General features: G+C 43.5%; 1 protein-coding gene across 16 annotated transcripts in view; it reads left to right on the top strand.

Annotated features, from left to right (window-relative positions):
• Window positions 1–24734, top strand: part of NFIA (nuclear factor I A) — a 348730-nt gene that overhangs the window by 231421 nt on the left and 92575 nt on the right. For 14 of the 16 annotated variants that reach the window (XM_068690696.1, XM_068690694.1, XM_068690701.1 and 11 more), the window contains exon 3: window positions 1715–1780. The exons of the other annotated variants lie outside the window; for them this stretch is intronic. In XM_068690696.1, the coding sequence (XP_068546797.1) occupies window positions 1715–1780 (66 nt within the window). The remainder of the gene's footprint in view (window positions 1–1714; window positions 1781–24734) is intronic. 16 annotated transcript variants of the gene reach the window in all.

The following is a 24734-nucleotide window of genomic DNA, read 5'->3' as shown; positions in this document are numbered from 1 at the left end:
TATTCCATTGGATTTCATTGTAGAAATTTTTTAAAAATTACAAATATAAAGGAGAGGAAACAGGCTCTGGACACATGGAGAAGCATACAAATTTTTAGCAGAGCTTCATTTATTTTAAATAGAAATATCAGGATTTAAGCATTTTTTCGCTAATTTTCGGAATATTTATATTCTGAAATTTATCAATATTTGTTTTGTGAGTACATTTTTTTACATGTAGTTTTTAATTTATACAAGATTGCCCTCTAAGCTTCTGAATGATACCTAATGCATACAGTCAGCAGGTAAAAAAAAAAAAAATTTGAATATTTAAAATAGGCATTTTCTTTATAGTGCTCTGCGGTAATTAAAATCTTCATTTGCTTAAAAGCAAGGAACCTTTTTAAAGCAATAAATTAGCATTGCTTGACCCAAGGTCACTAGTAGTACTGCTTCTTCCAGCGCTATTAATACCTCAAAGAAAAAGAAGGGGTGGTGTTATCACTCTGTTGCAATAGAAGTAAGATTTTCAATTTAATCACAGTTAAGTGTCATGACCTTTTGATCTTGCATTGACTTCTCACTGAAATGTGGTCAAATTTCAGACAGCTAATTCTAAACTCTGCAAAGTCAAGGTGAAGTCAGAAAATAGGTTTGCCACGAATGGAGGTGTTTTTGATGCAATAGCAAGTGGTTTCGTTTCCTAAGTTTTGTTTCACTGCAAAAAAACTTTTTTTATGGGCTCAATAAATTACAAAACAATTTCTGGAGGAAAAAAAAAAAAAAAGAGAGAACTTTTTTTTTTTCCTATTTTCATGAATTGCAAAAACAGTAATTTGAATTTGATGGGTTTATATTTTTTTTATTTATATATATATTTTTTTTCTCCCATAGGTAGAGTCATTTTTTCCAGTTCTTAGTGTTAGAAATAATTAAGAAGGAAGACAGTATTTGTCTAAAGCTTCTACTAAGAATAATTTTCAAAGTGAAGAGCAATCATCTTAACATAGAGTTAATAATGTGTAAAAAAAAAAAAAAAAGCAAAACATTCATATTTACACACATCCTTTTACAGGTCATTTTATTATTTCAGGCAAATATATTGTGTTGGTTGGACTGTTAGCTGGGAGTTTGTAGGAGCCATTATTTGTACAAGTTCTAAAGCAGTTCGTCGAGTGTCTGATCTCGTTTATAGCACTGCAAATCAGGGTAATACCGTTCATTTCAGTGGTCTTGGAGCACCGTAAGCACTGCGAAAGTATGGCAAAAATCATCTCATCTATCAGTTTTGCAGATTTTGTTTCAGAACTGTGTAGACAACAATCTCCACGACTTTGTAGTGTTGCTTAGTTACCTTTATATGCAAGCTTCAAAATCTGTTTTGAGACTTTACTATGTGTTGGATTAAGGCTCTGGCTTGTATACAACATAGAGGCTGCATTATAAAAAACATGTAGGAGAGTAGTTTAAATATGCCTTCTCTAAAAAGAAGGATTCTCAAAGCTTAATTTATTCAAGCACACACACCAAGCACTCTGTGTAGTGCCGTAAACAAGATTCCCTTTTTTTTTCTAGCAAAAAATCTTACCTAGGCACGGGACTTTTGCATTATCATGTCCTGGTGCAACATTCTTGTCCTTAGTTTGTACTCTCAGCCTTTTGAGGAAGTCTGGCGCCTCTGATCTATTTTCCACAGCAGACCCTGTAATTTTTGGCTGTATTTTATGTTTTTCAGATTCAAGTCAATCTGAAAGTCCCAGCCAGCCAAGTGAAGCTGATATTAAGGACCAGCCAGAAAATGGTAAGTTCTTACCTGCTGCTCCTGCTTTGGGATATTAAAACAGCCCATATTTATTAAGAATTTTTCCTATGTCTAATATAAAAGGACTATTCAGAATAATTGACATGGGATAGGTGCAGATAGGTTGTGTACTCTCCTCATAGTTCAAATGCTGCTTTTTCACTAATCTGAGTAGCATTTGTTTCTCCAGTCCTGGAGAGAGACATTTTTTTTCCTTTAAAAATCATTTTAATTAGGGAGATGCCATTAAAGAGCCTGCTGTATGCAACCCTTATCCTTATTCCTCCGTAGCAAAGGCTTTCAGTCCCTGGGCCGTGAGTCATGACCCCCTAGGGGTGTGTACTTCATCGCTTTCATTTTTATCTATGTGCTTTTAACTTCATTTTGTTTATTGATGCTCTCACATGACACACTGAAGTACCTAACTTTCGGTACGTGGCCAGCCATCATTTTAGAGTGTAGGATCTCAAGACAGTCCCATGAAACAAAATGGTTGCTTTGAAATATGTTTCCGCAGACCCATTCTCTGCTGCAGAAACCTGCTAAGCAAAACTGAGCAGCAACACTCCAAACGGTGCAGTTTCAGGGCAGGACTGCACACCTATGAACATAGCAGCTGCTCGGGCAGGTACCCACTGCAGGAATGATACAGGTGCCACCAGCATCGTCTGTATTATTTATGAGTGTGCTTTAAAGGCTGTGGATACTAGGGGTAAGCAGCACAGGGAGGCTCGAGGATAGCTTGTTGCGCCGTTTTCTCTGTGTGTTTGCAGGAGTAGGGCTTCAGGTTGTAGGCGCTCGATCTTATTTGGAGGTAGCAGTGGGATTGTGGATTTGGGGAACACGAATATTCTGTGAATGGGGACAGCTTAAAATTAGAAGCAATTGCTTCTACTGAATCGATGGCTTCCATTGTAAAATAACATGAAAAAAGTAATAATAGCAAATTTATGTAGGGAATGTATGTGAAGGGATAGGCATATGTGTGAGGGAACAGCCTCTTGTTCTTTTTATGTTAAGTGAGGTAGAACTCAACAGGTTCTGTTCGCCCATAGGCAACTGAGGTTTTCTTTACTACTTCTTATAGTTAGGACTTAGAAGTAACGTCTCCCAAAGTGAAACTGAGCTAAGCAACTGTTATTCATAGTTTTTCCTGACTTTTTATTTGTAAACAGATTTTTTATGTATATATATATATATAAGACTTATATGTAGGAGGGAAATCCAGTGTACTGGAGTGCACTGCTTATACACAAAATAAGAACTTTGGTGAATGATTTGAGTCTCTGAAACCTGTCACCATTCAGGGGACATTTAAATCCACCTATTGTAGAACTATTTTATCTGTAATAATAGAGATGTGACTGCCCTTTCAGAGAGCAACTATCTGCTTTTGCCTCAAATCTTCACAGAGCATCCCTACAGCTGTGTGAGTGGTGAGTGTGTGTTTTGAGGACTTTATTAGTAACTGGCCAAGCTGTGAGCTGAAATGAGGTTGAAGGGCCGCGTTCAGATCGGGGCTGCATTTGGATCGGGGTTTAAGTGGCAGATAGAATTCACAGAAGAGGAGGTTGAGGTACATGAACACTTAAAAACATGAGTGTGTATTATAGGGCACAGGGCCCGCTGGGCTGGTAAGATTTTGGCTTCGGGGGATTCCTGTATTTTCCTCCCACTGAAATCTGAAAGGTTTCATGTTTTGATGGGTTTCGTACTGCTCATCTCCAAGTATACCATCTTAAAACATTTTTGTTGTTTTTGAAAGACAGTGCCTAATTTCTCTTATCAATCCTGTTCACAGAAATTCTAATTTGTAGCCAAAGGATTGCGAGGTTAAGAGAAGAACTGACTAAACTGTGATTTTTGTTCTGCCAATTCTTGGATTTTTTTTCTGTGTGGAATATGTTGCCTATGTTTATTAAATCATATTTTAATTTAGAATGTATTAGGCACCAAGCATGTTATTATTTCATGTTTAGATAATATTCTTTCACAGCTATTAAACCACAGTTCTTCTTACCCTGCAGTTTCTCAGTCTTAAGGAAGCTCGTTACTCAACCACCACCACGAAAAGCAGCAATGTCAGTGTTTAATAATGTAAAATCTGTAAAAGCCTAGTGAAATGAAATATCTCTGATTTGGAGCCTGAGTCTTCCTTGTAAAACAAGCTTTTAGTGAATTCTTGGAACTTCGCTGGTGACCTGTTAAAGGTACTTTTTTTTAATAAACAGGAAAAAGATTTTTCTTTTTCTCATTTTTACTAAAGGGTATTTTTTCCCACCACAGCAGAATCCTCCTAACTAATTACGCACCTTTTGCAGTGCCTGTGTGGGAGATTTTCTTTATAAATGCATCTAATGCAGGCTGTTGGCCCTAAAGGGGCTGCTCCCCCTGGGCAGACGCTGAGCTCATTCTCAGCACACACAGCCCCCAGCTTGCAGTGTACCCAGCCTGTAGATCAACACAGATCTGCAGCTCTTATCTACTGAACGTGAGGATGAAAGCAAAACTGCAGGCTTTAGAAAATGAAAAACTGCACGCACAGAAACGGACACAATAAATCATATTAACTGCGTTGTTCTACACTTGCTGTAGACCCACTTCCACAGGGCCTGATCCAACTCCCTCTGGAGTTGATGGGAGTCTCGTAATTGATTTTACTGAGAGTGGGAATGAGCCCACACAGGGAGGATTTTTATTTTTTATTTTTTATTTTTTTTTTAAATCAAAGAAAAATAGCATTATGAATAATCTCATTCCCACTGATGCTAACAGCAGAATGACCAGATTGAGGGCAGGTTTGGAATCACTTTGCGTGTGTTTCTGTGAGGCACAAAGAAGCATATCGATTAAGTACTACCTTTTACATGCATGCATTCCTTCATTTTAAAAAAATAAATCTTTAAAGGCCTTGTGAGGGTTATACAGCCTCTCTACTTGCCTGTTAATATCCTTTCTGTTCCACTCCATAAATTCTAGAGCTATTTATTATACACATATATTTTGCATACCTTGAGTAATGTAGGTTCAAAAGGGTCAACTATACAGCCCTGAAAAGAAGGCCTCCTACTACAGATTTTAATTTATCATTTTAATTTGTATGTGTTATTTAGAAAAACCTGTATGTCTAACCTTCATTAAAGTGAAGTTCATGGGGAAAAAAAAGCTTTTATTTTTTAGAGCCACCCCTCTTCTCTAGTGGGCTTTACAGTTGCATTTTATGGAGCAGAATCATCTCGGAGAGAGAAGATGGTGACACCTTCTGCTCTCAGTGGTGGCTCTAACAGAAACTCTAGCCTGTACTTCAGCCTTCATTAAGCCAGAATCATTTTCAGGCACTTACCTGACCTCTACTGCAAAAATTTACAGAAATAGTAAGAACTTTATTTTTTCAAAAGAGAGAGAGAGAATCCCGCATGCTGGCCATGAAAGGCAAGCACGCAGGCAAGACGAGGCTTATTCATGCTTGATCCACGGTCGAGATGTCCTAGAACCAGGGAGGAAGCTAACCTGTGAGCAGACAGTGTGCATGGTGCTGCTGTCCCCTTGGTCCTTTACCGAGGGAAAGAGCTTCTAAGGGAGAGAAAGAAAACCCAGAACCCAGAACGCGTCTGTTTGTTACGTGGGTGAGGAAATTTGCAGGAGGGATGTTGAAAGAAGCACGCAACTTCATTTGAAAGGCAGGAGCGTGTTCAGATGTCCTGATATTTTGCTCAAATGAGTGTGCTTTTTTTTTTTTTTTTTTTTCTGACCAGCTGGGTGGAACACCCGCGTGGAAAATTCCCCACTTTTGTAGTTGCCTAATGGTATGTAAAAGCTTCATTTCAGTTGGCACCGCAAAGCGATTTTGCAATTCACCCAATCAAAAAAAAAAAAAAAGAAAAAAAAAAAAGATTATTGATTTTAAGAACTTGTTAAACGCGCTGGTTCGGTGTTGATTTTTATAAACAAGCTAGTTTTCAGCGAACTGAGGGTGACAAAATGGCTAGGCTGATGTATTGAAGGGACTGCGTGCCTGGGGATCAGCAACAACTGAATTCCAGGCTCAGCACTGCCGTGGACTCTCTCTAGGGCTTTTATTCTTTCTTTCAGTCATGGAAACGGCTATCGGATAGGTTTTCTTTTTGTAAATGGGATTATTTTAAACTTTCGCAGGAAAACTTTTCAGTCTTTTTGTCTGCAAAGCAGGGAGGGTTGTGATGCTAGCTTTCGGAGATTCACCGAGTATTAAAAGCCAAATCCTGCTCTGCTCTGGCAGGAGTTTAACTCCGGAGAAAGGCAGAGCACAGCCTGGTTAATAACACTGGTGCAGGGCAGTGAGGGTGCTGCCAGCCCTCCACCAGGCGAGGTGTGTGCTTGACGTGGTAGCACTGGAGGATCCCTGACTGCAGCGTGCAGGTAGGGGCGAAGCGTGCTGCGTAAAGCCAGGGAACGCCGTGTCACTTCTGCAGACACCTGATGGCTCCCGAGCTTGTGTTCCCGCGATTCGATCACTCGGGTCGGTGGCACACCACTTTAATTGCAGATCAGCGACTTCTTTTTAAAGAAGTTGGTAAATTCTCCCGTTTCAAGTGAGCGAGACAGCAGTCATTATTACAGCTGATTACAAGCGTGTGCCAAATTCATTGCTCAAACAAATTATACAGAGGGAGAGGCATTTATCTGAAAAAATAAAAATGTTTAATGCCCAAACCGAACGCTTTTTACTTTTAATGTATTCTTGCTGCTTTGAGCTGCAAGTACCTTAACAGCACTGCAGGAAATGAAAGGCACATTGTTCTTTGTAACATTAAAAAAAAAAAAAAAAAGAAAAAAGAAAAACAATGATGTACCGTAACTCACAGAACTCGTTTTTCAGCCCCGCAGTAATTACACCGGACTTGTAAATATCATCCGTGAATTCTTCGCTTAAGTAGGGCCGGACTGGGGCATAAAACCTTACCAAAAAAAAAAAAAAAGTTTTAAGTGTACGCTTACTTTTCCATGCCTAAAAGCATAAAGGAAGAAATTTTGGTCCTGAAGCTCTGGGGGAAGGCAGGTTCCCTCCTTCCCTGGCACAGCCGGTCGTGGCAGGCGTAACGCCGTGCAGGCTGCAGGGAAGAGGGGGCTACATGTGCAAAAGCAAAAAACGCAAAAGCAACTTGTGGGACTTCTTCTCTGCTGTAATTACCTCTTCTCAGAGTCCAGCCTCTTTCCGTGTGCTCTCTGTCAGGCCCCAGGCCTGGTGTTCTGGTTCTGTGCAGGGAGAGGGCTTCTGCCAGGGCACCTGGAGCCCGTCTGGCCCCAGGGCTGGGCTCTCCATGGAAAACCGTGCAAAGTTGCTGTTCGAACCATCCTCTCAAGCTGCCACGGGCAGAAAACACAAGTATTCTTTGTGGTTACCCCAACCACTCATCTGCATTATAAGTTAAATGGTAGCTGAGAGACCTCCAATTCCTTCTACAGCCACATGTGTAGCTAGGAAGAGCTTTGCTGCCTTCCAAGGCCTGGTCTAGGGCCATGCATCACCCCCAATCCCCTCTAGCCCAGGTGGAGCTTAGCTCCCCCTTTTTTCAAGTGCAGCAAAACTCAAGGTTTCTGTAGCTCATCTGTCCTCATGTCAGCCCCCAAATTTCCACCTGGGTAGGGCCAGGGCTCGAGCGGTTTGCTGAGCACACGGTGCTGAAGCTGGTGCTGTTAGAAGTGCGTTGTCTCAGGTGCCTTGCATCCCTGAAGCACCTCATTTGCAGCAGGTAGCTCAGCCTCGCAGAGAAAGTTTTCCCCCCGTTACAGCTGCAAACAGGGCAGTGCAGGAATGGCAGCCTTTATTAGCGCTCTCCTTCATGGGATCATTTGCATCCGAATCTTATAAATGCAGGAAGACTCTCCTCTCTTGTTTACAGAGCAACACTGGAGAGTTATCACAGCCTGAGGGACTCATCTAAAATTAACTTTGCTTCAGAAAAAAAAGCTTTAAAAAAAAAAAAAAAAAAAAGCCCTTAGCATTTTCAATAAGGAATCTCATAGCTGGCGACGGAGTCAGAGCTTCTGGTGATGTCAGCTTGTTTGCACCTTTGTAACATGCCAGGGCCAAATTCTGAGCGGATTTGCACCCTTGGAGATCACGGTGCCTGCCGGGAACAGCGGTGGGGAACTTTGTCCGGGCTCGAAAGCCCTGGTTGAGCGGGGGAGCCTCGGTGGGATTGGTTTCTCCTGCCTTGCCACGGGCTGGACGGGGGCAGCCGTTCGCTCAGGCCACTCACGCCAGCTGACGGAGGTCTGGTTAGGTCCAACCTGTATTTCGTCACCCCGGGGAGATACTGTGGGCAGGCAGGCGGTTCTGAGCGCTGGTATTTCCCTAGGAAACAAAAGCAGATATGCCTGGTTATAAAACCACCTGATGTGTGGTTTAGGCTTGCATCCTTTTCATCCTGTTTCTTTACAGATAGATTTCCAACAAGAGCTGGAAATACAGTGTTATAATAGCCTAGGACTGAAACTTTGCTGCATTCAGCTGTGTTTTCCAGCTAGTTTTGTGACTTTTGGGGACAGGCATCTGAATAATTAGGAACGAAAACACCGTTTTTTCGCTGCGTTGCCATATTTTCATTGAGATTCGCGCTCAGAGTCAAGCGATTTTGTGGCCCAGATTGTCAGGCGCTGCTTCACCATTTGCAGGATTCAGCGGGTGCTCGGCTGGGCTCAGGCTCGAGCCTGCTTATCAGTAGCTGGCACTCTCTTGAGGGGATCCTGTGATGGCAACAGCGAGGGGTGTTGACTGTCAATCGGGCGAGACAGGCGGTAGTCAGCCGGGGTCAGTGCTGAAGCCTCTGCTGGGGCCGAGCGGAGAGGCTCCTCGTCAGTGACCCGCAGGGTCTGAGGCTCGGGGATTGACAGGGGACTTCAGTTTTCACTGCTGCTAACCATTAACCTTCGCAGGCAAAGCATTCCCACAAAAAAAATTCATCCAAGGCGAGTATGACAGGAAATATTCAAAGCATGAAATGAATGCTTATAGCATGACAAAGCAGTGCTTGAAAGACATGAAACGTTCATTACGCTTGGAGTGGCTGAATGCTGCAAAGGAAAGGAGGGATAGAAATGTGGCTAGGGTATATGTTTTTATTTCAACATATGTGTGTACAGGAAAGAGGCAATGAACCTTTCCAGTGGATAAGGTGCATAAATACAGCTGCAATTATTCTAAGTCGTTTCAAAATATATTTATACTCCGTTGCTCTGTTCCATTCCTTTCCGCGTATATTTATCCACGAGATAACAGCGAGGGCCACGGAGAGGGCAGCGTGGAAGCGGGCTGGCCAGGAGCCCCTCCTGGGGAGCTCCGGTGCCTTTCCCCTCCCGGCTCTGCAGGGCTGAGGAGATTTGTGCCAGCAGCAGCTCCGCGCCCGGCACCCCGCGCTACGGCTATGCGTGGTCCCACCGCCGAGCGCTGCCCCCGGGCTGGCTTCAGCCTGTCCTCCTGGGGCGGCCGGAGCTGCGAGCAAGCTCCAGTTTTCACTACAGCCAGCTTTTTCATCCGTCTTCTGGAGAGACTTGCTGTTTAATTAGCAGCTGAGAGCGGCGTTGGGTCGGGGTAATTGCTACCGCCTGAGCGGACCGCAGGCTGAAGGGTGCTTTTGAATTCCACGCTTGCCCACCAAGAAGCCGGGCACTTAGGGGAAGAAGTTTATTTGTGGTGTGGGCCTCGCTTTAATTTTCTGTCCAGTAGAGAGGGGAGTTTATTAGTGGGAAGAGACAGAGCGTGCGATGCCAAGGCCTAACTAGCAAAACAAAACCCCAAACCTATCTATTTGTCTTTCGATGTAAGAATTTCCTAATGCCTGTAATGTAAGACAAAGGGAAAATTTTACTTGCAGGAAAATTGCCTTCCACAATAACCAAGAAAAAAAACATAAAACGCCCACACCAGAGCAGCATGATCCAAAATGTGAACTTTTTACGCCTCCCCAACCTTCTAGGTTAGGCTTCCAACCAAGTGATCTTTTATTATCAACATGATATACCCTTGACATAATTTGGCGCAGTAAAGCTTCTTCGGCTGAACTCGTGATTTCATTTACTAGATCTGATGAAAGTTCTGTGAACCACGGTAAAATGTGATAATTAGTAGTTTAATTCTTTTAGGGTGTGCGTATTAATTGAAAAGGCTTGAACTATAAATACAGGGCCTGTGGATAAAAGCACACTCTGAAATCAGTCGCTTATCCGAAGTATTCATTACTTGACATCTATTTAGGTAGCGTCTCTTTGCAGCAGTGCCAGTCGGCTGCTGGAGCGAGCGGGAGCCTTGCGATCAGGGATCACAGCCCCAAATCCACCGCTCGCGGCTGCTCTCCCGACATCGGAAGGGCTCCCTGGCCAAAATTTTACCCTCTGTGGTCAAACCACTGGATGTTAAAAGCGTGTGCTTGGAGCTGTTAGCGAGTTAGCGCGGGGCTGGCTCCTTCTCCTTGAAATTTGCAGAAGGGGCTGAGTGTGGTGTCGGGCATCCAGCCCACTGCGTCCTCGCCCAAGGGTGGGTGTCTTGCTGGGGCTCAGTGAGGGCCCGGGCCAGCCTGGCACTCGGTGACAAACTGTGCCTTCCTTCCTTCCTACACACTTACCTTCATCATAGCCGGGACCATCAGCACCTCCCGGAGGCCCCTGCTGCTGCAGGCACAGCTGAGTTCATGCAGCCGTGAATGTCAGCATGGCACGGGGCCGCCGCCGAGAGCTGCGATAAGTGATCGTGCTTTCTCGCTCCGGTGTTCTTTGTTCTGACTTCCTGACCAAAGCAGGAGGCATTCTATTGACTCGAGGCCTTTCCAAATACATATATTCGCTCTGAAAATGCACGTCACTATTTCACACCTTCCTCTGGTTTCTGCGTGCGGTGCAATGCCTGGATGAATCATACCTGTTTTTAAGGTAGTGTGATTTTCCCTCATAAAGATCCCGACATTTGTGCTCATATATGGTTTGTGCACTCACAAAGAAATCTGCATGCATACGCTAACGATTCATGGGTTATTCAGGTGGTTTCCAAGTAGCCTTAATTCTGTTAATCTTAAGCTGTCTACGCAAGCAAAGACATCCAGGTGAAGAGCAACAAACAGCTACAAAAGTGAGGCTGTAAACTGTGTTGCTGCAAGCTGGATCATTGTTTTTGTCACGGGGGGGCACTTCTGTGCGACTCCTCTGTAGCTAATCAGATACCACTTTTTAATTGCAGATGCTACTTTTTAATTGCAATATTTGTTAGATAGGAAGTGGAGAGAAAGTTTAGGGTGACCCTGACAGAGCTGCGAGAATAAAATCCCCTCCGAAGCCTGGCGGTAGTGCAACTGAAATGGAAAAATACCAGCTCCGTTTCTTGGAAAGTGAGAAGGAGACTTTTATTTGCAATGGTTCACAAATATTTTCCCAGGAGCAACGTAGTGAGTATGGCAAAAGGGGGGGCAGGAGGAAGGTGAGGTGAGCGAGCCACACTTGTAACCATACTCCTTTAATTCTGCTATTGTGATCTGCACACAAAGGGCACTGCAAGTTGTTTACAGCACTTCGTGTTATTCATTTCTGCTTTTTTTTTTTTTTTCCTTTCCGTCAGTGCCGTATCTTCAGTTATACAACTTTTTTTTTCTGAGTTGTGATAGTGTCCGGATAGGTTTTGGTGAAGGGGTGCTAGGAAGGTGCCAGCTGATTAAATGTGCTGCTTATTATGTGCATTTCATGTCTGCTCTTACATTTTTTCGTTAACCACTGTTGCAACTGAAGAAAATGCTGAAGTTTGACAGTTGGGAGTTACTGCCGAGTATGTGCTGTAAACTATATCATCCCTCTGCCTTCTCCCCTTCTCCCCCTCCTGCTGAAACCAAATGATTTATAAAATGCCTTCACATTCTTGAGTGAGTTCACACTATCACCTCCAGGCACTGCAATGAGGAGTCTTAGGAGTGGATGGGAAGCACAGATCTGATAGCTGGTATTTTTCTCTGAAAAGGAGAAAAAAAAAAAAAAGCTGATTAAATTTAAAGGAGAAAAGTTTCCTGCTGTGCCCCGGAGTAAATCTGTAGTCAGCAAAGCACTTTTTAGTAAACAAGAGATGTACGTGGTTATAGTGTTTTTTTTTATTATTGCACACTGCCATTGTTTTCCATTTTCATAAGATTCAATTAATGTAATCATTTTAGAGTGTCTCTCATCATTACCTCCCATCCTCCCTCACTCGTACTTGAAGGAAGGGGATCTTCTGCAAGACACGCGCTGGGATGAGGAGCTGGCACCTCACTCCTGGCACTGGCAAAAGGAGGCAACAGAAAAAGACAGGGCAGCTAGAAAGGATCAGAACTTTTTTCTTGGCCTTTGGTCTCTGGCCTTTGTAGACCAGGAGGCCGGCACCCTGCTGGGTCACCCCTGGGCCCTGCTCACCCTGCCCCTGGCCCCAGCCCGCTGCAGCGCTGGGTGACAAAGGGTGCTGGTGACACAGCATCTCGCCAGGTGACCCAGGATATGGGGATATGGGGATATGAGGATATGGGGATATGAGGATATGGGGATATGGGCTGGCAGTTTGCTGCCAGCCATAACCAGGCACAGGGGTGGCGACACCATCCTTCAGGCTGCAGAAGGCCAAGCCCTGTGCTGGCATTTCTTCTAAGATCAAAAGGGAGGAACGCTTCTTATGTAGCTCTAACATTCTTTTACAGAGAGTCTCATCCTCTGCCCCTGTTAGTTTCCTACTTCTGTTCCTTACTCTTAAAGCTGTGTCTGTAACAGAAGGCTCTTGGACAGCTGCATCCCCATCTGAAAGCCTGCTGGAGTTTGGGGGTGTCCCCACCTGACCAGCTCTGCAGCGCAGACCACCTGCAATTTTCCCACATGTTATACCTCAAAGCCCTCAAAAAGCAGGGGATTTGCTTCTTCGGAAATTTCCAATAGCAGAATGCAGAGAGCTAGTCCTGTCCCCGCGCCGTGCAGAGGGGAGCCAATTTTCCTGTACGGCAGAGCATGCCGTGCTTCGAGCCACAGGAGGAAGGCGAGAGGGAAGAAGCCAGAGAGGACGGGCAGCATGACGGGCTAGGGTTTTGAGGCAGGAAGGGAACCTTATAGATTTTGTTGAGGGAAAACTTACAGCAGCGAGCATGGTAGTGGTCCACAACTCAATTTAAAGCAGTTCCAAAAGTAGGAATTAAAAGGGCTGGAGGGGATATGAAGCTGCAGAAGGAGGCAGCCCAGTATTAGTGGATGCAGCTCTGCGTCTGTCAGGGCCATGAATGATGCATTTGCAGCAGGACGGGGAGCCGTCCACTGTTAGAAGGAGACAGAAGTAAAGATCATCCCGTGTACAATATAAATGTAAGTTGTTATTACTACTATTGCTATGTCAGCCGTAAACTGTTCCCACGAGAACAGAGATGCAACATCATTGAGAAAGAATGTCTTACTGTGAAATGGGCAGCAGAAACACTGTGGCATTATCTGCTGGGTAATGAATTTACCTTGGTGACAGATCATTATTCCCTCCTGCAAATGAACCAGATGAAGGACAGGAACACAAGGATAACTCAGCAATACTTGCATTTCACAGCCTTCTGAAGTAAAAACATAAAAAACAAACAAACAAACAAAATCAACAAAACAAACAAACAAAAAATAACAGATTTAAATGTAAGGATACAGAAGCACAGCACGTCAGGAGACCCATGGCAGGAGGTTGGAAATAGATGATCTTTAAGGTCCCTTCCAACCCAAGCCATTCTATGCTCTATGATTGCCTATGGCAAGATATGAGGAAGAAAGCAATTTTTTTTTAGGCCTATGCTAACATTATACATGAACTTCAAAGGCTTGGATTTCACCCCACCTAATGTTAAGCATTAAAATGAGGCAGCAGCTATGAACCTAAAATCCTAACTCTCCCTCTATAATCAGTGGAGATATCAGGTCTTCTGGGAATTCATCTGAGTTGAACCTCTGGGAGGTTTGGAACAGAGATGTTTCAGGTTAATGCTGTAATTTCTCTGGACCTGAGATTCTGCTGCTAGGGGAAGTCATCCTCCCCTCTCCCACTCATCCTGATAAGCCGGGAGGAGACAAAGAAAGACTTGGGCTGCAAGAGCAAAGGAGGGTCTAACAGGGCATGCTGATTTGGTTGAATGATTTCAGCAGGGTAGAAGAGTGGACAGTGTAAATACCACCCACTTGTATTTTCTTCTTTCTGTTTTTCCCTTCACGTCTACAGAATGGGAGTTACTTAGATAAATTATCTTTTAGAGCAGTGTTTATGTGCTCTGTGGAAGAATGTGTCTAGGGATGGGCATACTGGCAGGAAGAACTTCCTTCTCAACTCTTCCAGTGAAGTTTTGTTCTAAACGGCCCAAATGCAACCATTATTCAAAAGTAAAAATGTTCTGTTCCATTTCTTGTTTTCATTCTTTCGTGTGTCTGGGGACTAAACTGCTGTGAAAAAGAGCCCATTCTCACAGGATGTCTTGCCTAATTTTGCAGACGAGAGAGGTTCAGCTTTTCCAATTACGATGAGATAAGAATCTGAAATGTTGGGATCACATCCATCCTGAATTGAACTCTGAGTCTTCCAAAATCCATCCATCATTATTTTTCCCTTTATTTCTGTATTTCAGTAATGCAGGCAAAGAAAGAACGGAGAAGAAATGGATGTTTATGCATTATAAACCATAATTGATGGGTTTCCTTTTTACCTGAGTTGCTTTAGTTTAATGTAAAGGTCCCTGTGAGTGGAATTCCTTTTCCATTTTCGTTCTTTCTGCCTGCTTGACTGCCACTCATCAGCAAAAGATCTGTCTTTCACGTAAAGTGTCGTGGTACAAAGTTTACACGTGGAGTACTGTTAAAACACACCTGATGGCTGTCACAGGGAGGATGATCCAGGCTGGTAAGCTTGGTCCAAATCTGAAGTTGTAGCCCCTGTGCTGCCTTCAGATTGTGCAAAATACATCCTGATGGGACATTGGACATAGGGACTCCACCCCACTGCCACGTTTCTGCATTCCTGAACATCACACCATGCCACAGGAGACTGCTGAGATGGAGTAAGAGGGTCTAGAGAGGCGAGCTTTTTACTGCAGAAAGAGGACAGTGTAGGCTCAGCTGAGCAATGTGACCTCTAGCAGCAGATTCACCTCAGGTCCTCACCTCTGTACCTACCAGGAGTGTGTCAGAGTTGCTGGAGGCAGCCTCCTGGGGCAAGATGTCCCGTCATTGTCACGTCAGCTCCTTCAGGCATCTCCCCTGGAGCCTCTGTATCTGCCACACATGGGATGAGCACATGAAATCAGATACGGACTGAGAAGGTCCTTCTCCACCCTTTCTGTTTACTGTCTTAGTCTTAAATCCCTCAAAATACACTCAGTTAGTGAACTCAGGGGCCCTCTTTGGGCTACAGCCTGAGCAGTTTACACAGAGAGACAGAGAAAATAGATTTGGTCCATGTTCTGGCCTGACCTTGGCCTGAACCTGAGAAAGTGAATGCCCCCATCACACCAACATGTGTCTGTAGAAGTACAGTAAACACAAATGGGGGTCACTGGCCCTCTCTGTCGTACAGTCCCAGGCCAGGAGTCTAGAGTTTTGGGCTGTCCGCCCAAGTACTTGTTAATAAATGTCCATTCTTAGCCTGTGAAGGAATGTAGACAGGGCATCCTGCCCTACAAAACACAAACTTAGAATAAAATAGAAAGAGTCTCAGTCATCACGCAGAGACTCCTCATCCACCAGTCTCTTCCCACTGGACTTCAGCAGCTAGCCTGGGACTTGGCTGGGAGTTATCCACTGCTGCTCTGGGGTTTCTCCCCTGCTGTCTCTAAGTGTAGTTGCCTGCCTAAACCCAAGTCTAGGGCTTCATTTTGGAGCCTTGTTGTGGTATCTGAGGTGAGACTGCCCAGGCGTGAGGGGAGAAGTTCATGAGGCTCCCCCCACCTTCAGCAGGGATCTCTCAGGGCGGCCCTGACAGAATTTAGCGGCCTGGTGATGTGCACGGTCAAGGACACAAAGACTGTACAGGCACTAGGCAATATCTTAGGCTTCCTCAACTTGACTGTATTTGAGAAGAAGACAGTCAGCCTGCCTCGGGCTAAAAGCTATCGCCGTTAGGAGATGGTTGTTCTGTGTAAGGAACGGAGGAGTAACAGCCTTCTGCAGAGAAAGCTCCGAGCGATATAAGGGAAGGAACAATAAGTCAATACGATTTGCATAGGTTTTATTGTGAATGAAAGTTTGCTCACTGGTGTTGTCAGCAGATAAGGTGCAAGAAGCAGTTCCGAGGGAGAGGAAAGCCCATGCGGAAAGGTGGAGCTGGCTGATCCTGGGACTTAGCTTCCATGCCCCGAGTCCCGATTTTCGAGTGCATTTATGCTATCTAATCTCCAGCAGATATTTCTACAGCTCCCATTATCGTGGTGTCCAGCCGCAGTCTATTCAAAGAGTGTTGGTGTGAAGAGAGAGGGGTGCCAGGAAGGCAGAACGAGAGGAAACAGCTGATGGAGTCACCGGGGTTTGTGCCTGCATCGCCCAGCAGACGGGCAGGAAAGCTGCCGCCCTCGCCTGACCCGGCCCCGCCGGCTCCTGCTGGACGCTGGGCTTTTCTAGAGAATTCTGCCACGTCCTGTGAATATGTGGATTATTCCTTTAACTAGAAACTGGAATGTAAATCTTAGAAAAAAAAAAAATCACAGGGGTTCGGACTCTGTCGGCGCAGCTCCAAGCCGTGTTAGTCTGCGGAGTGGCCTTGGAGGATACAGTTAGCTTCCCCCAGCCGAGGGAGGGGTTTTATGGCTCCTAAAATAATTACAGCATCACTGAGTCGAGTTGTATAATTTCTTGGCAATATACTAATTAAAACTAGGTATTTACACACACCGCTTATTTAAACTTAAGACATATTTAAAAGAACCTGCATACTTACACCACCTATATATCACGGCGTTACTGAGGACCACATTTTTCATGCAGATTGAATTCTCAATGTTGTTATTAACATAAATGAGCCCACGGTTTTATGCTCAGGACTGAATACTTCCAGTGCATCTGAATCATCCTGGTATTTCATTTCACCATCTAATATTGTTTTTAAAATTCTACATTTTTTTTCCTCACCGTATTATGGCAATTAGAAATGGCTTTGTGTTTACTAGGAACAGAGAGTCCAGCCGAGCTGAGTGTTTATGTGATGAATAGTGCTAAAAGAAAAGTCAGATGCATGTCGGCACTTATCAAAGCTGTTCTGCTGCTCAGAATGACTGTTCGTGATACTTGTTTCATGATAAACTTCCTCAGAACATGATGTTACTGGAAAAAAAAATCCACTCTGAGAAATACGCAGGTGACACAGTTGAGTCAGCAGCTTGCAACAGTGACACAGGCTTACGTTTATAAAAATCCCCACTGAACTTTTGTCTTCTGCATGAGTATATCGCTGCCTTAAAAACTGTCCCCGCAGAAGCGTCCCGTTTCTTGTGTTCACTTGGTAGCTGCTTAACAAAAATCTTCCCACCGCCCTGATGAAGAGATAGATTCCTGGGCTTAAAAGTCCTGATAGCCACAAAACTTTCCTCTCGCACATGTAAATCACCATAGAAATGTTGTTATGTTCAGTGACCACTGATACCGCCGGGGAAAATGATAAACATGGAAAAATAGCAGGCCACTATGGAAACCAGAAAATCCTACCTCCCGGACGAGGGGGTTTAATTATTGAAGTTGCAAGCGTTTCCCCATGCACAAGCATCTCAGCATTCATAGGTGGAAAGTACCTCATGCTGTGTTTGAAATATCAACTGGATTTAAAAGAAGGCTTTGTGCTTTGCTGTGGACCTTTCTTCGCCTCCTGCAGATGGTCCCTGTTGCTGAAAAGAGACATGACTTGTGAGACACGGAGACCTCCATGCTGTTTGTCGTGCTGCTCTAATCCTGCTTTCCACCCATAAAGGGCTTCACTCCTTAAGCCCTTACCCTCTTTCTCCTAAATATTAAAATTATTTTCCTGAGTGTCATACCGTATTAAAGCAGAATGAAAATGGGTTTAACAATTGCTGGCATGGGGCTTCTGTACAGCATGTGTGTCACAAATCATGTCACTTTTCAGCAATAGGGCTGCTGCCAGCGGGAGGCTCAGAAATGCTCATGTTAATCAAAAATTTTAATTTCAAATCAAATTGACAGTTTACACATGGTGAGAAATGCTTCTCACCATGTGATATTTCAGTATGCTACACTGGGCAAAATGGGTGCACTTTCCTGTTAAGAATTTTGACTGCAGTATCTGCAAATTTATGGGTTTCAGTGTATTGGGTATGGTGAGTGGTTGATCTAAGGGAGCCCCTTGGAGAATAGGAGACAGAAGGGTTTTCATGCAACCTGGCACTGGTGAGCCGCTGTTGGCACATGCTGCTGGAGAAATGACAGGTATTCAATAAACATCAGTATGGTTAAGAGGAAGATTTAAAGGAGGGAGGGGCTGCAGTGCTATAAACAGGATTTGAAACAAATGTGCTTATTTCAGTCCGTGATTAGTCTGAATACCTAAGTATTCCACACCAGTTTCTAAATATCTTTACATTTATTTTCACACTGATGTTCTACACACAACATCAACAATAATATTTATGGCATTAACACTCTAGGCTAAATTCTAGCTTGAACTGGTGTAAAACCAAGTAGGCTCTGCATGTCGAGGCACACTCCATCGGCATGAAGACCAGAGCATGGGTTGTGCTTATGGCATGTATGCATTTGCAGTGTTGTCTTCTGCATGCAGCTGTCTTGGAAGTCCATGGGTAAAATCTGGAGGCAAAATTTCGGTTGATCCATGAGTAGGAGTGAGAGGAGTAAGGACAGTTGACAGAGCGTGCGCAGACTGGCTCATACAAACTATCCATAGAAACCAGCGTTTTCAGGCTGTACCAGAAATATGATGCTGACATCAAAATATGACCAGCCGAGGAGAAATTATCATTGCATTATTCTCTGTAGGAGGATTTTCAGGTCTCTGGGGGGTCCTGAGGTTAATGGGATGCCTATCTATCTCATGACATTGGACCTTTTGTCTGAAAAAGGCCTTACAGGGGAAGAGGAACGGGGAGGGCAATAACCACCTCCTTGCACCTCACCTGCCGGGGCAGCACGTGCCATCAGCATCCTCGGGAAGCTGGGGAGCACCGGGTGCTGTCCGTGGGCTCCTTTGAACATGGAGCCGTGCTTCAAGCTGCGAAGCCAAACTGGCAATATTGCTGCAGACCTTGGAGATCACAGCTGTCATTGCTCTTGTTACCAGGGTTGATATGAAAATATGAAGATAAATAACTCCTTCATATTATTATTTTCAGGGAGGCAGGCTTTTCCTTTTATTACTCTTTTTATTGTTGGATGCCATAAATATTCCATAATGATTATCCCAGTATAGATTTCATCTTTCTTACTTTGAAAGGCTTTTGAGGAGCACATTATTTATAAGCTGCCAAATGAGTATGACCATTTATAATGATTTTTCTTCTTTTCTTTAGTATTTGCTTTTTGGATTGAAGACCTGAAACAGAAATATGCTAATTTAAGACATCTGTTGTTTTTCAAACTATAGGCCCCTATCAGTATTAATGTAGTTAATTTATTTATCTTATTGTGTATATGGTAGCGAGGGAGATTCTTGGTTTTTATCGTTATATCAAAAAATTACATTTAACTGGTTTCTCACCCACATCAGTATTGAAAAGTACCCTACAATGCTAGGAGTCATCAGAAATGGAAAACCACACCAGATATTGTAGATCTTGGAACGTTTTCTGTTGAGCAAGGTCCTTAAACATGAACTTGAAGGGCTTTCAGTGTTTCAAGAAGACCTTTGTCTTCAAGGGAAAGGAGCTCTCCTTGTGTCCTCTGCTTGGACAAAACCTGACATGATTGATTCCGATCTCTGATCGGTTCATTAAGAGTAATAAGTTGCCATTAATTCCACTGTCTCTGCACTTAGATATAAAATGAGCTGTGTCTCCTAAGAGCTGAAGCTGCTGTGGGTCTGTGCAGGTTGTGCTGGTGACACAGCCAGTCTGGTACCACATTTCCTCTGGTCCATGCTTATTAACTCGCAACCCAGACTGGAGCTCCATATGACATGAATTGAAATAATAACGAGGCATTGCTTTTATTAGGGACTCAAATTACTGAAAGTCTACGTGCACTGAGATGCTACCCGCGTATTTATTTTCTGATTCACCTGTGGATAACGCCTGTCATCGCGGGGCAGGTGGGCTCCCCAGTGAAGGCATCTCCCAGCACCCAGGTCTTGGTCCCAGGTGGCCCCAAAGTCTATACAAGCTGTAGGAGCTGGAGCACAAGCACCAGAGGTGCGCCCACAAGAGCTAGAAGTGGCTCACAGTTTTCCTGTCTGCTATCTACAGACCTTTTAGCTTTAAAAAGGCAAATAATTTAGCAGTGGTTTTGCATATTGTGAAGGGTTAACAAAACTTTCATTATCACACTCTATTAAGCCAGGACCAGGAAACAATTTCTAATCAACACTCTGATCTGGGCAGGGATTGTGCAGTCTTTTGTAGGAGGCCTCAGATCTGTGTTCTCTATTCTCACATGCTCACTTCCAGCTGTTGTCATTGAAATCCCACATAATCTCCCCGGGTCAAAGGGCAGTCATCCATGACTGCCGCTGTTAGGAGGTTATGCTGATTTCTGTTGTCAAATATTGGCCCTTTTCTCTTTCAATCACTCCCATTCTACTTTTTTTAACAAGAAAGATCCAGCCTAGAATTGTATTACATGACTTTAAAGTCTTAAAAGTGTTCCTCTATTGTACTGACACGACATGCCCTGGACGGTCTAATCCATTGCTGTGGGCCACAAAGAAAGTTTGGGTGCTTCTTAAAACCTCCGCCAAAGCCAGGTAGGCGAGCTTGAAAGAGTAGCAGCATATGTGACATGTGGCCCAGCATTTATTTCATAGGAAAATGTGTGATTTATCTAAGGTGAGCTATTGCTGTGGCATTAAAATTAAATTGGAAATAACAAGCCAAAATACAAGTGGGAGCATTTGTCAGAGAAAAAAAAAAAAGAGAGAGAGGTTTCTGTATCACCATTAATGTATAATATCTTGCTTAAGTCTTCTATAAAAAGCCCATGAAATAAAAATGCAGTATAATTTACCATTCGAGGTTTATCATGTACGAATTTGAGGAATGCATTTTGTACAAAGCAATTAAACTGAAGCCATTGTGCCGGCTCTGGAGATCTATATTTGGGGTCTGTTAGTAAATGCAGATTTCATTACAGTTACCCGTAATATCGAAGGAGCCTGTGGCCCGTGTACAGCTCACGGTGTCTTCCATCTAGCTGGAGACACGCTCGCTTGGACAGGGCTTTGCAGGCTGGGATCGACAGCCTCCTCAATCCCCGCATGGGTTTTAAATACAAAGCGAGCGGGCACAGGCGCTCGGGCAGCGGCTGGTCGCCGCCCGGGGTGTCCCCGGCCACCCACGCTTGCCCCGGAGGAAACAGGGAGGTGGACGCTTCCCAAAAGTGAGGTGCATCTTCCTCCCTGTGCGTGCACATGGCACGCGAGCACCGTGCCAGTTTGCCTGCGGGACGCGGGGTTGGGAAGCGTGCTCCGTCCCGTATGCCCCTCGCCACATCCGTGCTGGGCTTCTGGAAGGGAAAGCAGCCCCTGTGGCTGCAGGGGCTGGGTCAGCCCAGGCTGGAGAGCATCACCTTCCAATTAGGCAGAGCATTAATGTTAGGAAGGTCTCGATTGAAGCGTGTATATTCTGTCTTTTTTCCTTTTGCTGGAGAATGCAGATTAGGGCTAACTCTGTCGCTCGCATACTCCTCCGCAGTGCAGCCGTGGAACAGCTAATCTTTTGGGAGTCCTCGGGGTGATCCGGGTTCCCTCTGATAACGTCCTCTCTCTCAAGGCCTGCGTGTGCTGTGTGATACAGACATTAATTTTCAAATCAATATTATTGCTCCACATTGTTTGTGAAACATGGGATTATCTAGATAGGGGATAAACCCAAAAGGAATCAAGTTGCACTTTGAGCAGAGAGGGCTTTTCTTTTAATCAGGCATTTGGTTAAGATAATAGGCTTGAGACCCTAATTGATTATTACTATTTTAAGGTTTTAAGATGGCTATATATAGTGAGATGCTGAACATGAAAAAGCCTTTAGAAATGGTTTCACTGCTAGTTTGGGGGACCTGTCCTGTTATTTCAAAAGACTGAAAATTAATCAGTCTCCCACCCCACAAAAAAAAGTGTTCTTCAAAGATTAATACTTGGTCACTTGGACTGTAGTGGAAGAGAAATAACTGGATTTGGACTTTTTCACCTTCAAAGGTTTAATTCTTCCCCATTATTATTTAATTTTGGATTTCAGGAAAACAGCTGTATCTCTCTTTAGAAAATACCTTGCATATTTATGGTGCAATCTAACTATATTATCATAAAAATAACACTGCTGGATTACACAAGGAGACCTACTGATTAAAGAACAATAATACCTTGAGCACCTTGAAAATATCTTCTGATATTCAATTAAAGAACAATAACCCAATGAACTTTAACCTATAGACCATATTCAGACTTTCTACATAAAAGTAATTGCATCAGTCATGATTTTCTCAAGCTACAACACAAGCGGTTGATTGGTAGATCAACGTCTGAGACTCCTTTTTACAGCATTAATTGGGAAAGCAGACAATACTCTCCCTGTAAACTAGATTTTAGGACGAAGGTTAGTTGCCTTTGTACACGTTTACTCATTGAAATAGGAATGTTTGCTTAATAATTCAAAACAAATAGCATTAGACAACAAGTCCTAATCCTGATTTCTCCTCTGCCAGTGTAAATTAGGAGAAAATTAGGTGAAACTTTATTTGATCAGTGTAGAAAGACTTGTTTAAAATTTCTTTGAGATCAGAATTAGGCTCCAGCAATTCAAGCCTTTTCTTCTGGCTTCTTTACTGGGATCTAAAAGAAGAATATGTAAATCACATTATGAATTTTCTTCCCAATTAAAGCGGTCATCAAGTTGTGGAAAGACGTTGTTCATGTTTTACGTGTTAGGATAGTATTGCATCGTGTTTGTACACTGTATTAGATGTGTTCTCTGGTAACGGCATGTGTTTATTAGTTAGTATCCTTATCTGCTTTATTTCATTTGGTCTTATTAGCTTGTTTGTTTTTTTTTTCCTCTTGGAGGAAAAAAGATCGTCCTCATGAGCCAAAGTGAGGTCTTGTGTAATGACATGACTCCTAGCAGGGCCTAGACTTGGGCTGAAAGCAAAGATTCAACAATATATTTAAATACCTGCTTCACTTTGTCAGCCCATCTTTCTTTGTCAGCCCAAATAAACCTGTGCTTTAGTCAAACACGTGAATAAAATTAAGCACGTGCTGTAGCTGCTTTGCTGAGTCAGGGCCTGCCTTGCTATCCAGGTGTCTTAATTTATACCCAGAATTTCAGTGAATGGGCTCTGTTAGTTTTTTATAACGCGAGTAAAAATTCTCTCATCCTCATTTTGAACACCTGCTTTACTACCGAAATGTGACTGTCGCACAAAGCTGTAGAGATAACCAGATCATATACAGCAATTTCAATGTCCTATCTTTGGGATATTTAGCAAAACTATCACAGTACACATATTTCAGTAAAGTGCTGTATGAAAAGTAAATCTTGCAAGCTTTCAAGATGTTTAATCATCTTTTCAGTATAGGAGGTTTTTAATGCTAACATCTGCATATGTAATTGCTCAACTTTACCTATTTTCTTCTCATTCGGAGTTTAGCGGCACAACCGAATTGATATGTTTTTGCATTTTGACCCTTGTTAATAGGCACAAAATGTTTACTTTACATATTTTGTCAATCCTGCTTGTGCCCAGCCATTCTTCTTTTACTTTACCTCTTTATCATGGGTCTCTCATTTTCTTCTGGCACTGTTATCTCTGCTCAGCAAAAACTGCGGTCTAAGGCCTGGATTTTGCAATCTGAGCCATACAGGCAAATCTTTAAACTTTCATGGAGCTCTACTGAACTGCAAATTCGGAAACCAACCATACATCAAAATGAGCTCAAGACACAACTCTTAGCCAAGGGCACAGCTTTTGTGGGTATCAAGGTATTATTAACGATTGGTGAGACAAGTCCCTGATTTCCTAATGTTTATAAGTAAATAACAAGTGGGAGAATTGTGAAATTCCCCTTTCATTTGTGAAATGTTTATTTTCAGTATTGAAGGATGAAAACCTAATCACTCGAGTTGCGTGCTGTTGTTTAATGATTACTATTACATGAACACACATAAGGAATGTTCCTACAGAAATACGTGGATGTTTCAGGTGCAACCAGCAAAATAAGATTTTATGAATAATAACATTACCAGGCCCAAGCCAAGTTAATCAACTTTTCTCATACACAGGGGGAACCCGAGAGTATTGAAAATCATTCTGCTACATTTTCATGTCTGGTTTTACGTGGGTTTGCTGGGGTAGGGGAACGTGGTTAGCCATGCTACAATCATGTTTTTATTGCATGATTACAAAGAGCTCCAGACTTTCCCTTTAAAAACAAGCCAAATGTCTTAGCGTAGCTGGGATTTATTTTTCACTTACACACTTAAATTTCACCTTCACTCTGAGTGCGATAGGAACCTGCCTGAGCAATGCAGGTGGAAGTGGACACCGGAGCAGAGCCGGCATGGTGCGCTGTGAAAAACCAGCACGTGACAGATGTTCGTAGTATTGCTGAATGCACTTCTGGAAGTTGCTCAGATACTGTCATGATGAGCACAGTATGAGAAGTTATATAGCATAGACTGGCTTCCCTACGAAGGGCTCTGCGGAGTAGTAAGCGTCCTGGCCCCGATCCAGCAAGGCACTTAAGCATATGCTTAATTTTAGGCACATGAGTGGTTTCAGTGAAGACCTAAGAGAATTATTT

This window comes from Anas acuta, chromosome 8, assembly GCF_963932015.1.
Source record: "Anas acuta chromosome 8, bAnaAcu1.1, whole genome shotgun sequence".
NCBI lineage: Eukaryota > Metazoa > Chordata > Aves > Anseriformes > Anatidae > Anas > Anas acuta.
The sequence above is the reverse complement of the archived record's forward strand: the minus strand, read 5'-3'. Positions and strand labels throughout refer to the sequence as shown.